The following is a 15268-nucleotide window of genomic DNA, read 5'->3' on the forward strand; positions in this document are numbered from 1 at the left end:
CATACGTATCTTGTAAGCCTCATATTTTGAGGCTGTACAATAACACCAAATTATTTGCTAAAATGTACAAGTGGAAATACAACAGTTTATATATCCTATGGTTCCTAAACATCACCCGACTGAGTTTCCACAGTTGATGGTTTCTTCAAGGTCAGAAACAGTTCCGTGCCTGGGAGAAGTCTGGAAACCCAAATTGCCCTCCTTCTTACAAAATAACCTCTTTCTTCAGAAGTCGTCAAATGTTTTGGTTGCCTCTCCATGTTGCTGCTTCATGTGAAAGATTTCACTCTAGTTGTAGAATAGTCCGTTCAATCTCCCAATTCTTACTAACCAGGGATGCCCAAGTTGACTCCATCTCTCAGTTGAGACCCAGCTGTGAGTTGCATGTTCTTTCGCTGCCAGTTTGCATCTTGACGGTCTCCGTAACTTGTGGAGCTCTCTGGGCCATCTTCAGTCACATGCACTCAAGTTCCATGATGCTGTCGGACATTGTACCCGTGCTGTGACATTCGTCCCAGATTCTCAGTTGGAACCGCTTGATGCTCTCACTGGGCCACACTCTTGTCATGCAGTAATACCATCTTCCTGATCTGCCGAAAGAGCTGGAAGCTCATTCTCATTTCATAACTAATTCAATTCGTTGTCGAGCAGCCAGTCTTTCAGGTTCATTTCTCATTATGTCAGTTTCAAACGGAAAATCATGTGGGCTGTCAGGTAGTTCTTTGTGGGGCGGATCAGTGCGTTTCCTCCTCCACTGGGCCACAGCTGCCTCCCGCACCACGGGTGCTTCATAGCCTTATTGAAACAGGGACGCGCACCCGCCGCTGCTTCTGCCACCACCAAACCTGTGCCCACCACTGCAGCCACTTAACTTAGATCTAACTGCACAATCCTTTCCAGGAGCAGAAAACCTCCTCTTTCTCCTGAGCAGCAGCTAATGGATTTGAACTGATTACCTTGGGATTTGCAGCCCAACTGATAGCCCACTCACTACTCCACCAACGCTCCTTCTAGACCAGAGGTTCTCAGCCTTCCTAATGCCGCAATCTTTAAACACAGCTCTTCATGTTGTGGTGACATCCCCACCATAACATTCTTTTCGTTGCTACTTCGTAACTGTAATTTTCCGACTGTTAAGAATCAGACGACCCCTGTGAAAGGGTCATTCAACCCTCAAAGGGGTCGAGACCCACAGGTTGAGAACTGCTGTTCTAGATGGTGTATGACATGTCCAGATCAGAAAACTGACAGAGACAACAGGAAATTAGTGCTTTCCTGGAACTGAGGGGAGTTAGGGAGGTGAGGCTCACATGACGGCGAAAGCAAATGGGGTTTCTTTCTGGGATAAAGATAAGGTTGTAAAATTGTGAGGATGGTTATACTGTAAAACCAACTGAATTTTACGTTTAAAGGGATGAACCGAATGTGTGGATTATAGCCTGATAACACAATTACAAGAAAAATCCTAACTATAAGCTAGAACAGACTAACAATTCCCGTATTTGCAAAGAATGTACTGAATAAATCAGCCATCTAAAGAATAAATCAGAACAAAATTCAGTTGTAGGTCAACAAATGCCCACAAGATGGCACCAAACCTTTGCTGAGCCGCCTCCTTACCCCCTTGGGAGCCAGATTTCTGGGTGATGGTTTTGATTTTTTTGTTAAGTGGTGTTCTGCAAACGAAGGGTTTAATCCACACTCCCTAACTTTGTCCAAAACAAATTCTAAGCAGCGGTACAAACAAGGGGCTTCTTTAACAAGCTCATGGAAAAGTAAATTTAAAAGAGAATGACTTCTTTGCCCCACCAAAAAACCAACCACCAGGCTTACTTGGCAAATAGAGGCTGGTGGAAAGCCCGAGAATGTGGTCCTTAGTCACCGCTCAGGTATGAAAATGAACTACTTATACTCATGGCTCAATTCTCAGTGAAACAATAGACAGGTCTCTACGGAATGGAAACACTGGTGAAGTTCGCACACCTTAGCATCATCAGCCACTTGAGTCAAAAGGACAAGGTTCAGGAGGGTCAGGAAGGCAAGAGAGCTGGAAACAGGAAGGAGGGTGAGCTACACAGTGCGGAAAACAAACCATGTAGAGGACAATCTGGCCTTCAGGTGCAGTAGGGCCACCATCAAAGCACTCCCCTCCTCCGCCACGTTTCTTCCTGCGCAAGCAGCGCCGCACCCTCCCTTCATCCCTCTGCGGTCACAGCAACCACATTGTAGTGGCATGGCCTAGCTGCATCCCGATTCCTTGGGAGTTCTGACACGTCCACGTCAGCGCTGTGAAAATCGACAAAGGTATCCCACGGACCTTCCCGCATCAACTGCAAGGAAGCTGCTGGGGGCAGGGCGCATACATCCAATGCATCCGTGGCATCGGGATCCTTGGGACAATAGCAGGGATTGTCAGAGCCCAGCTTTCCTTCTGCCAGACAAGGCTCAGCGCCGCCTGCCAATTCCCCAAGGGCTTTCCCCTTGGTTTCTTTTCTATACTTGGGTGTCTTTTCAGAATGCTCAGCTGCATTTTCAACCCAGGATCCCAAGCCAAAGCCAGAGAAGGCTCTCTTATCTGGCTGACGCACAAGACGTGCCTGGTCTCACTGCTGACGTGTTTGCAGCAGCCTGGCTGACTGGCAGTGTGTTTGGTGCCCCAGGAGAAGTGGCCTTTCCAGGGACCCTCCATCATCATCCCCTCTCGGGACCACGAGACTCCTGACCGAGTCTCCACACTGGTCACTTCTGCTCTGAGGGGCGTGCCCAACCGTGGCTGGAGTCATCGCCCAGCTGGTATTTCATCCCTTCGTGTGGACACCGTTTGGGCCGGTGCAGGAGCCGTTTGGATTCTTGGGGTTTCAACATTTTGATGCGTTTGCGCATTCTGAAAAGGAGGCGGCGGAGGAATCTAATCTAGACTTGTCTGTTGGTAAAGCTCTCAGAAACAGGCTGACCGGAGAGTGAAGCGCCAGGGAAACCAGCACACCTTCCCTTTTCTTACAACAGTGCTTCTCCACCTTCCTCATACGGCGACCCTTTCATACAGTCCCTCATGTTGGGGGACCCCAACCACAAGATTACCTTCATTGCTACTTCATCACTGTCATTTTGCTACTGTGGTGGATCAAGTGATCCCTGTGAAAGGGTCATTTGACCCTCAAAGGGGTCGCGACCCACAAGCTGAGAACTGCTGCCCTAGACAGCCATGGGGCACTCCACTCCCTGCTCTGTAGCTTCAATCCTGATGCTAATCTCATACACACACAGAGGCACATGGAGATTACGATGATAAAAATACCCCATTAGATACATCTTCTACATAAATAGAAAAATATTCGTGAACATAAGAGGCCAAATTAAATAGAAAACAAAACTCAGTAGCCTAATATGGTCATAGAAAGCAAGGAACTTCACTGACACTGAGCAATTTGAGATAAAGCACTACGAGCCTCAGGAAGGTCCGGGAGGAGCTGTGAGAGGCCACAGAACACTCTGGAGATACTGACACAGGGCAACACATGCCAGCTCAGGAATGACTGGATCCAGGAGGTCTAGCCAGCATGGTCACAACTAATGACCACATATAACTTCAATGTTCATATCCATTGAAATCGCTGTAAGTGCCCCGTGACACCTGGCTCCTCATTGCCTGCCAGCCTGCCAAGCCTCCCCCAGTGGGATGTTCTGTCACACGCTACAGCCATGGCACGGGGGTCCAGAGACCCACTGGCATTCCGGATCCATCTCTGTCGGTTTAAAGCTCTAAGGAGCCCCTGGTGCATCCCCTCTGACCATGGGCCAGGCATGTGAAGAGCCTTCCTAGCATGCAGAATGCACTGGAAGTGGACTGCTGCAGATGCAGCTGAGCTCAAATGTAGCAGTCTATCTTTTCATCTCTCTTATGATCCATTTAAACTTCTCATTTTTAATGTTTTCTGCTTTATTTTTGAGGGTTTTTAAAATCTGTTTTACTTTGTTATTCTTGTTTCTGTTTGATTTTTACTGTTTTTCTGTGTATAAAATCCGTAAGTAAATCTATAGAGACAGTACTGAGATTAATTGTTCCTTGGGGTCATGGCAGGGAGGCAGGGGTGAAATGGGGCGCTAATCACGATGAGGACAAGAATGGAGAAAATGCTCTGAAACGGATGGTGATGATGACTACACAGCTCTTGAGAGGTGATTGACTCGCATGGCATGCGGGACTAGGTGCCGATAACACTGGCAGGAAAAAGCCAACCACCAAGCTGGAAGGCACACCTGAACTCTGGCCTGTTTGCACTCATTGCTCAGTCTGCTCTCAACGGCTACCTCACTGTGTCCTCTGTTCCTGGTGACCGTTGTTGGGCTGGTCCTCCACACATGGCAACCCCACAAAACAGAAGTGAAGGCTGTCCCGTCCTGTGCCGTCCCCTGCAGAGGGGCTGGGGTGTCTACTGCTGATGCCTAGTGTGTAAGTAACCAGTGTGCTACGAGAGCTCCCGGAGGACTGGAGGGGCTCTTCAGAACCATCTAGTTAAAGCAGCCAGTCAGCATTGGTGTCCACCTGGGACCTCACTGGAGACACAAATTCTCAGTCTTGTCACACATCTTGTCATGAGTCAGAAACTCAGGGTGTGGGGCCAAGGTGCTAGTGATTTCAGAGGGCTCCCAGGCGATTCTGGTGTGCCCTGAAGATTGAGAACTGCTGCCATCGAACACGCAGGACTGCCAAGCCAGGGTCCGCAGCCCCCAACCTGGTGCTTTTAAGTCTTCATGGAGCTTCACAGGAGGACTTTGGTTTCCAAGGGAAGCCAGTCTTATTTAGGGAAATGCACCCACCGGCTTTCTACTCGGGGTTTCTTACCTGGAGGGATATGAAGCCTATAAAGCAGTTTTATTTTTTCGTTCATTTCTCCATTGTACATGATATCTGCAAAACATTTAAGATGAGAGGGAAACTAAGAAGATTCAAGTGGTCACAGTACACCTATGAAAACACCCAGCGCTCAAGGCCACCACTCAACACCCTCCCCCCATCACGTCTGAAATTAGAACTTGTTGGCTTTCAGATTTTTAACCTACTCAAGATTGTATTGCCGTCAGAGCAGGGCAAACGAGGTGGTTCCACCGGGTTGGAAGAGACCGACAGAAGAGGTCTGCAGGTCAGGAAAATGAAATGAATGGCCACACGGAGGGCAGCCGGGCCCCTGCATCGAGGGGAAGGGCCATCAACGGAAGGGCCGCACGACAGCAGCTACAGACCTCCCCGGTCACTAGACACAAACTCCTGTGCAGCCCTGTGATGGTTAGCTCTTATGCCAACTTGAACCTTGCATGGAAGTAGGGATGGAGTCCAACCTGCCAATCAGGTCACGCCCAACGGTGCCGCCTCAGGGGTGTGGCCTTTTTGTGAGAGACACCTTGCGGGGCCTGTTTGCCTGATTCGGTGTCTGCTTCTAGGGAAGCCATGTGGGCTGCTAACCGCAGGGGCTACGGACACCCTGACCTGCTCACCAACCCTGGGTCCACGTGCCTGCACCCGCCGACCCATGATCTCCCTGCGTCCCGTCTTACCGTTCTGTGGCACTAGCCTGCAGAGCTGAAGGAGGCTCCAGCTAGCACAGAACCATGGACTCATGCTGGACTGGACAGGGGAGCCTTCTTGATAGAGGATCACTTCTTGATACGAAGTTCTTTCTTGTACGTATAGGAGTGTCACCGGTTTTGTTCTCTTGACAACCCGGCCGAACACAGGCGCTATGGCCCACAGCGAGGGGCGGCAACTAGAACGGTGTGCTGTGGGCGCGACACAGCCTCTGTGCACACGGTTTCCTCCGCTGCATCATTACTACGTACGCAACACTGCAAATATAGGGACTCTGAGACACTGCACTGTCAAGAGAAACGAGTCTCACTTTTGTCTGATACTTTGCAGTATTCCAGTGCCTTACTCTTTTTTTAAAGCATGTTTTAAAGTTATGAACCTATTTTACTTTTCAAATGGAGGTAGCTTTAAAACGTGTTTTCATGGGGAAATTCACATGTTTTCAAGGCAAGTGCTTGGTGATGTTGAAGCTGCTGGGTAGCCTCATGGATTGTGTCTGGTCTCATGCCTCAAGAAAGACCTTCGCTTGATGTCACAAGGTGAGGAACATGGCCCCTAAGGAGTCACACCAGCAGCCCCTGGGGGCCAAGGAGGTCAAGGTACTCTGAGAGGCTGTGGCGGTCTCTGCCCTGAGCCTTTCCACAGACCCATAGAGGAAGAAAGCAGAGATGCCCTGAGCCGCCTGCTGTGTGATCTTTCAGATCAGTCCCACCTCAGGGGGCAGCGAGGGCCTGCTCCTGGCAGAGGAACAACTCAATGAAGGCCATAAGTCACTGAAGGCGGGAGCAGAAAACAGTAGAACTAGCATATGGGACTGTGTATATTCTCAACAACCAACATGCCATTGAGAGAAGGAAACACGGTCAGGCCATCGCAAAGCTGCCTTCTGTCCGCTGACTCTCACTCCACACCAGAAGCCCCACAGCGCCATACCTAGGCAGCCGACAAAGCCCTTGAACTCGACGAGATGGTCCATGTTGTCATCCAGGAGCCGAAAGGTCCTCTCTGCGAGGATCTCCGTGTGGGCCCCGCACGTCCACGGCGAGACGAGCTTAAACAGGCTGGCAAACTGCTGGGGGCCGATGCGGTACTGCTCGACGTAGGGCCTGCTGGGGTCGTGGCGCTGAAGCACGGGGCTGGGCTGCTCCCAGTAGCAGCTCATCAGGTGCTCTCGCTAGGAAACAAGAGCGGGAGGGTCCCTGAGGACGAGGCGAGGCTCCTGGGCTGGAGATGAATGCACGAGACTAACAAAGCCCTCCCACTCCCCCCTTGCTTGTGCCTCTCAGCAGGATGCTTATTGCTTCAGCCACGGGATGACACCAACAAGGGGCACGTGAAGATGGCTCACAGCGCCTCCATGCTAGCCATGCAGATGTGGACACTGTCCGTTCCCTCACAGAAACGAGACGGGGTGCCCACATCATGGTGACACTGTTTTTAGTCTCATCACATCAATTTTGTGGCTGGGTGCCATCACGCTGATCCTGACTTAAGCGGAACGAGAGGGCAGGAGACACCCCCACGGGAGCAGACCACCAGGTCTTCATTTGTGATCCAGGGGGACGCTGAACCATCAAGCTTGGGTTAGGAGCCACGTGCTTAACCACTCCGCCACCAGGGGCCTGTACTGTCAAGAGAATCCTATTTGGAAAGCAAACTCCCCGCGGAATCTACAGGCACCGAAGCAAACAGTTACCCTGATTACCTACCCAGGGATCCTGATGGCCTGAACTGTTCAAGAGAGATTGCTTCTATTCTGACGTACAGAGTTGCTGTGTGCCACATAAAGGTCTCATAAATATCCACTCCTAAAACCCCAGACGCATTACACATTGTCAAGTTGTGTGTGTGTGAGAGAGAGAGAGAGAGTAAGAGAGAGAGAGAGACAGAGAGAATGATAATCACTTAGACTGAACCGATGACAAAGAGTGAATACCCCTGAACACAAATAAATTTGACAGCGGATATTTGCATAGACGTGTATTTACTTTTGCTGCATATGTAGCCATGAATGTGGTCGAGCATGCAGGGAGCCTGGTTATGAAATGTCTTAGACATAACTAAGCACCTTGAGAGAATGAGTTGCTGGGTCTGAGGAACAGAACCATAGTCTCAGGGAACACCAAGGACAACTGGCATAACAGTTCACACTGACAATGCCTTATGCCCTACTTCACTGAGTAGTGACTTAGATCTAACTGTCATCAGGCACGAAGGGCGTGCAACAAAGCAGCAATGGGAGCAAAGCAATGAAGTCCCCGACCAAAAATAGATTTTGGGCCAGGGCGTGGCACCCCATCAGACTCCACTGGAAAACACCCCTAAAGCTCAACAAACAGACCTGGAACTATTTATAGGCTTTTTGTGGTTGTTGGGTTTTTTCTTGTTGTTGTTTTCTTTTGTTGCTTATTTAGCTCTGCTTGTTTTTGTGCTTATTGCTGCCCCTGCATGTCTGTCTAGACAAGACAGGCGAAATCAACAATGAGAAGACAATGAGACTGATGGTTCCAGGAGAGGGGGAGGAGGAGGAAAGGAAGTGGGTGTTAACAAATCCAGGGACAAGGGAACAACAAGTGATCTAAAATCAATGGTAAGGAGGACGTAGGAGGCCTGGTGGGGTTTGATGAAGGTCAATGTAACCAAGAGGAATTACTGAAACCCAAATGAAGGCCAAACATGATAGTGGAACAAGAGGAAAGTAAAAGGAAATAGAGGAAAGAACTAGGAGGCAAAGGGCACTTATTGAGGTCTAAATACAGGCATGTACTTATGCAAACATATTTTTACATAATAGAGAAATAGATCTATGCACATATACTTATATGTTAAGTATCAGGTAGCAGATGGACATTGGGTCTTTACACAAGTACTCCCTCAACACAAGAACATTTTGTTCTAATAACCTGTCATTCTGTGATGCTCACCTTCCCTACATGATCGCTGAAGACTAACAGGTGCATAAGCAAATGTGGTGAAGAACGCTGATGGTGTCCAGCTATCAAAAGATACAGTGTCTGGAGTCTTAAAGGCTTGAAGACAAACAAGCAGCCATCTAGCTGAGAAGCAACAAAGTCCACATGGAAGAAGCACACCAGCCTGTGTGATTATTAAGTGTCGATGGGACCAGGTATCAGATATCAAAGACCCAGAACAAAAAAATCATATCAATGTGAATGAGGGGGAGTGTGGAGTGGAGACCCAAAGTCCATCTGTAGACAAGTGGACATCCCCTTACAGAAAGACCACAAGGAAGAGATGAACCAGTCAGGGTGCAGTATAGCACCAATGAAACATACAACTTTCCTCAAGTTCTTTAGTGCCCACCCCCACTATCATGATCCCAACTCTACCTCACAAATCCAGCTAGACCAGAGAATGTACACAGGTATAGATAAGAGCTGGAAACACAGGGAATCCAGAACAGATAAACCCACAAGACCAATAATGAGAGTAGCGATACCAGGAGGGGAAGGTGGAGGGAGAAAGGGGGAATGGATCACAATGATCTACATATAACCCCCTCCCAGGGGGACAGACAACATAAAAGTGGGTGAAGGGAGACATAGGCCAGTGTAAGACATCAAAAAATAATAATATTTTATAAATTATCCAGGGGGAGTGAGGGAAGGATGATAGAAGGGGGAAATGAGGAACTGATGCCAAAGGCTCAAGTAGAAAGCAAATGTTTTGAGAATGAAGATGCAACAAATGTACAAATGTGCTTGACACAATGGACTGTGCTAAGAGCTGTATGAGCCCCCAATAAAATGATTTAAAAAACACCCCAAAACAGTTACCAGGTCAAAGATGATCTCTTCCAGAGGGAAGAGGAGTTACAAAGATACAATGTGTGACCAGTCAGTCTGGTGGACTGAAGTCCCATGTAAGCACTGGACTCCACAACCCTGAGGCCAGAAGGACTAGATGGTGCCCAGACACCTCCACCTTGCATTCTTTAAAGAATCATGTTGGCAGGCACTGGAGAGAGTGGAAGAAAACGTGGGCCAGAAGTCAGGATCATAGAGACTACTGGCACCCCTCCCATCCCCCAAGACTACGGCCCTTATCCTTCAGGTATGGAACAACACTCATCTCTGCATGAGAATAATCAACCATTTAAGATCAGAGGGCATCATCTACCCAAGGACAAGTTTCAGTGAGTGAGGGAGTAAGAGAAATATGGGGCTACACATTGGGCTGTGATCCATAAGGTCTAGAGTTTGAAATCATAAGCCACTCCGCAAGAGAAAGACAGGACTTTCTACTCCCAAAGAACAGTTACAGTCTCAGAACTCACAGGGTCAGGTCCACCCTGTCCTATAGGGTGGCTATGAGTGGGCATCGACCTGATGGCAGGGAGTGGTGGTTTTTTTTTATTTACACGGAGGAGTAGGCTAAGGGATGGTACACACTGAGGGATCTGCAGCGAGTGAATTGAGACAAAATGTGTATGAATTGCTGAATGTAAAACTGATGACCTGCTCTGCAAACCTTGACCCAATCCACAAAGTTTTTAAAAATGTAATTGACGGGATTATAATCAATGAGTTGAATCAGAAGTACTGTGAATTATTGAATGTAAAACTATGACTTGCTTGGTAAACCTTGGCCTAATTCACAATTTAAAAAAAACAAACTACCCAGGAAAGAGCACTGACCCATGGACGAGGGGACAAAGCAATTAAGTGTGGTGCGGGGTTCTGTGCTTATGGGGGAGAGTGTGTGCGTGTGTGTGAGAGAGACAAAGGGGCAGAAATCAGGGAAGATATTGGTTCCATTATTAACCAGAGTTGCCTGTTCAAGGGGGTAGGGGGCTACAGAGGCTAGGATTAGGCCCTTTCATTTCTTACTTTAAAAGTAACCTTTCTCAAAAAAAAAAAGTTCCCTTTCTCAAAAAACTTTTGGGTTTTTTTAATGTTAATAATTGACAAACTCATTTTATTTGGTTTCATGTCTTTCAGTTAAATTTTTAAAATAAAAGTATTTCTATTTTCAAAAGCTAGAAGAGAAAATAAAAGGCTTTCCCAGAAACAAGGCAAGTAAAATCATATCCTCAAGGGAAAGCCAGTGCCCTCTGGGGCATCACAACGATGCCAGAAGCTTGGAAGCGTCTGACTGACCACTCACAGGGCATGCTGACTGCGCACATGAGGCACTGCTGGTGCGAGGGAGCATGGCCACGAGTCACTTCTGCACGGAGCCGGTTTTCCGACTGTCCAACTCCAACTCGGAGAATAAAGTGAAAGAACCTACTCTTAATTTCCAAGAGGATGAGCCACCACCTATCAGACTTTATGTAATTAAAATGACTTGAACAGTGAAAATACAAGTCAGGACGCCCTAAGCACATAGTGCACGTCGAAAAGGAGAGTATTTGGAGAACAGAACTAAATGGTTTCCTGGTAACATAAAGGACGTTCATGTCTGTGCAGGCTCGTCTTACGGCCACCTGGAAGGATGCTAAGGCACAGTCTCCTTCTTAAGAGCCCATTACACCCAGTCTCTAATCCTTGGATGGAAACGAGCCCTGAGGTCACCTCTTAAATCACAGGCTCACAAAATAGAAAAATTTATAAATCATCTGTATGAGATCAAATGGCCAACAATTACTTTAAAACAAAAATGAGAATGTAAGCGGGGGCAGGGAAACTAGATGAAGAGAAATGGAGCAACCAGAAGGGAAATAATGAGCACTCACTGTGAAGATTGTAAGCAGTGTCACTGAAACGACTGTGTAGAAGCAAACCTTCACCCCAAACATAATGAAATATGTCCCAATGTTCACTGCAACATTACTTGCAATTTTCCAAAGGTGGGATCAATGGATGGATGGAGTCATAAAAGATGGTACAGGCATAAAAGATAGACTATTACTCAGCTGTAAAGAGACATGACATTCTGATACCTGCTCCAACATGAACCATAAAAGCGACATAAGTCAAGTCACCAAATGTCACATGCTGAGAACAGAATGTCTAGACCAAGCCCGGAGCATATGGCTGGGGGGCCAGGCACAGAGGGGGCTGGGACAGTGGGAGACAGAGAGGAGGGGGCTGGTACTAGCACCACAGGAAGGTAACCAGTGTTGCTGTGTTTACATACAAAACAGGTTGAAAGGCAAAGGTCTTATCAGACACATTTGACCACAGTAAAACGTTAACAACCTACATACACATCCTTATAAAACATCAGAGAGGCATTTCTACGTGGTCCTTTGCCTTGAGAAAAGGGAATCCTGACTCAACAGACAGACTCAATCAAAACCTCACCGCCAGCCGAGGTGATGCTGGTGCACAGCGACCCTGAAAGACACGGTCGAACAGCCCCCGTGGGTTTCTGAGACGGTTCCTCTTTATGAGGGTAGAAAGCCTAGTCTTTCTCCCTTGGAGCCACTAGGGCTTTCGAACTGCCGACCTTGTGGTTAGCAGCCCATTGCCTAACCCAATATGCCACCAAACCCAGAAACCAAGCTCACTGCCATCGCGAGTCAATGCTGACTCATAGCGACTCCAGGCAGGTTTCTGAGACGGTGACTGTGGGAGCAGAAAGTCCTGGCTTTCTTCTGATTATGCCGCCAACTAGAGAAACAGGAGACCCCAGCGTACTTCAGCAAGTATTAGAACACACCAAGTCTGCCTGGGGCAGCTCAGAGGCCAGAGAACCGCCGGGGGAGGGAATCTTCTGCGAGCCTGTCTCCCGGATGCAATGCTGGAGTTGGAGCTGGAAGGGACTCAGGTACCAGGTGAGTGTCATCAGGTCGGCACCTGGCTCGTGCAAACCAAACTAGACTGATTATTTTGCTTGAGTTTCCTTTGGAAGTATATCTGAAAAATATACTCTATAGGGTTTTGGAGTTTTTGTGGAGTTTTCTTTTGTGTGTGTGTGTGGCTATTTATTTACATTTAGACCTAAGTAAATGAAAGGCCTGTCAAGCTTCAAAACACATTGTCTCTCTGCTCTTAAGGCTCCGAGGCTGCCTTATTTTTCCTCCTTGAAGACCCAAGAGAGCGTGGGAGGGTCAGACACCTCCTAACCTTTGACTGTAGGCTTGAGCTTAATGCGAGAGGAAGCGATGGAACTTGTAAACAGGTAACGGTAATGAGAAGCATGGGCCTGGGCCGCTCTCCCCCACCGGCATCCTGCTTCTCCCAGATGAGGAAGGCCAGGAAATACTAAGTCAACAGCCGTGCCGGAGGCTGCAGAGCCATGTGCCACCTTGGGTACACGGACTTGCCAAAGCCCGAGACTGCTCTTGGGACCAGGAGTGCTGTCTGCTTTGACTCTGGTGATTTTGGCAAGGCGAACCCAGGGGTGAGAGAGGCTTCGAGCTATCAGACTAGGCAGAACACAAATTCTTTCTCCATCTAGAACAGTTCACTTGTTTTTATTGTGGTCAATAGAGAGCATTTGCCATTTCAGTGGTCTTCACAGAGACAGCTCAGTGACTTTAAACACGTTCGCCATGCTGTCCCTCCAGCACCTGGATATTTCTCCCGGCAAGGCTGCTGTGCCTTCCTGCCTCAGGCCTTAGGGGCATAGGAGGGTATGTGCTGGCTAACTGCAAGGTCAGCAGTTCAAAACCAGCCAACGGTGCTTAGGAGAAAGTTGAGGGTCTCAAAACCTATACTCACAGCTCTACCCCTATGCTACAGGGGGTTCACTACGAGCCGACGTCAACTTGATGGCAGTGAGTTTGGTTTGGGGGACCTCCTGCTTCCCTGGCAGATACTGACACTAAATCCACCCGTCTGCTTCTCTATTTGTATTTACTGTGCCAAGCAAGTCCAGTTCTGATCACATGCCTACAGGTGTTCTTTGCAGGGTGACCTGGGAGCACAACTAAATCCTTAGCTGACCCAAGTGACAGGTGATGAGATTATTTTAAAACTGGGAAAGACTACATAGCAAACAGGGGAGCGCTAAAACAGCGGAAAGAAAAACTGTAAAACTGACAGGCATACTGTGGGATACAAAAATATTTTTTCCCAGGTGGTTTCCCATATTGTAAACCCAGTCTAGGACCTGCTGGCCAGGGCACTGTGAGGTCAGCTGCTTTGACGTTACCTCCCTGAGGGCATGGGCCATCTAGAGCAGTGGTTCTCAACCTTCCTAATGCTGTGACCCTTTCATACAGTTCCTCATGTTGTGGTGAACCCCCCCCACCAAAAAATTATTTTCATTGCTACTTCATCACTGTAATTTTCCGACTGATGAATCGGGTGATCCCAGTGAAAGGGTCATTCAACCCTCAAAAGGGTCATGACCCACAGGTTGAGAACCACTGGTCTAGAGCAATCAAGACACTATTGTCTGTCCCACCAGAGGTGAGGCCCATACCCTACTGATCAGGATAGTGACTGTTCCGCTGAAGGAGAGCCCAGAGACAGGGTCAAGCCAACTCAGGGAGGATCAAGGTTAGGCTGCCATCTGGAATCTAGGATCCACCTATCTGGTCACATGTGTACCCCTAGTCCCTCCCCTTACTACTGCGTGTACACCCCTAGCTCACCCCCTTCCTGTCATGCATATGGGTATTGGACAGTCCCTTCTTGTTATGAGGCTACCTGTAATCAGGGGGGCTTGCACACACCCGTACGTGTATATAAGCCTTGGTTAGAAATAGTCTCAGTCTCTCTCTCTGTCTCTCCGTGTGTGTGTGTGTGTGTGTGTGTGTGTGTGTGTGTGAGAGAGAGAGAGAGAGAGAGAGAGAGAGAGAGAGAGAGAGAGACAGACAGACAGACAGACAGACAGACAGACAGACAGACAGACAGACAGACACAGAGACAGAGACAGAACCTGGCTGCTGAAATCATGCCCGTCCCAGAGGTGAGCATGTTACCAAGAAATGTGTTTGACTTCTTTATTTTATATTTTATGACTTTCCTATAGTCTTTATATATTATAACCGTACAATTGCACCTACGGAGGCTCCCCCACCCCCCGCCCGTTGTTAGAGGCTGGTTTACTCTGACAGCATACCAAGCCATACAAACAGAGCCATGTGTACACCCCTGTATGGCAGGGGGAGGGTTATGAGTAGTGAAAAATATATTCGAGTGTCATTTCAATACAGTTTAATAAAGGTCTCTTCCCTCTGCAGAGGGCAGTGCAGGAAGTAAGGCCTCTCAGAAGAGCACAAGCAGAGCACCTGCCGAGGCTCCCGGCCAGCACCCTGCTTCCTCCCTCCCTGATGCTGGGCCGAGACCCGGTTCGGCTGGATGCTCATACCCCGAAGAGAACTGCCGAGAGCGGCACGGGGCTGGAGCTTCTCCAGCGACGCGGGTAGACGTGGGTAAGGCAAAGCTGGCCAGCAGGGGCAGCTCCCACCCTGCGGGCCTTTGTGTGCTCTGTGCCCGACGCCTCCCTCACCTTCCCGGACGCCATCCATACCTTGAATAAGTCGAACAGCTCTTCTAAGTCTTCAGGAAGAAGAGAGACTTCTGGGCTGACAACGCGGAGCTTCGGGAAGGAACAAACAGTGAGCTAGCGAGTGGATTCCCGCGTGCCCCGCCTACGGGTGAAGGGAGGCAGGGCGGCTCGCCCTCCGGTGGCCCCACTGCCCCGTGGAGCGGGCGCCTGGTCCACGGGCGCAGCTTCCCGTCCAAGCGGGCTGGGCAGTGTCTTCCCCCGGTGCCCTCCTCCACCTCCCTGGTTCCCGACAGTTTCAGGGCCAGTTCACTA

At 48.8% G+C, this 15268-nt stretch overlaps 1 protein-coding gene and 1 pseudogene across 1 annotated transcript in view; both read right to left on the reverse strand.

Moving 5' to 3' along the window:
* TBC1D8 (TBC1 domain family member 8) overlaps window positions 1–15268 on the reverse strand; it is a 133914-nt gene that overhangs the window by 5597 nt on the left and 113049 nt on the right. Inside the window, exons 15-17 of the mRNA XM_075563263.1 lie at window positions 14978–15046; window positions 6521–6761; window positions 4847–4912 (exon numbers count right to left, since the gene is read on the reverse strand). Coding sequence (XP_075419378.1) covers window positions 4847–4912; window positions 6521–6761; window positions 14978–15046 — 376 coding nt within the window. The remainder of the gene's footprint in view (window positions 1–4846; window positions 4913–6520; window positions 6762–14977; window positions 15047–15268) is intronic.
* On the reverse strand, window positions 67–2883 carry LOC142461551 (pre-mRNA-splicing factor SPF27 pseudogene; annotated as a pseudogene).

This window comes from Tenrec ecaudatus, chromosome 11, assembly GCF_050624435.1.
Source record: "Tenrec ecaudatus isolate mTenEca1 chromosome 11, mTenEca1.hap1, whole genome shotgun sequence".
Lineage (NCBI taxonomy): Eukaryota > Metazoa > Chordata > Mammalia > Afrosoricida > Tenrecidae > Tenrec > Tenrec ecaudatus.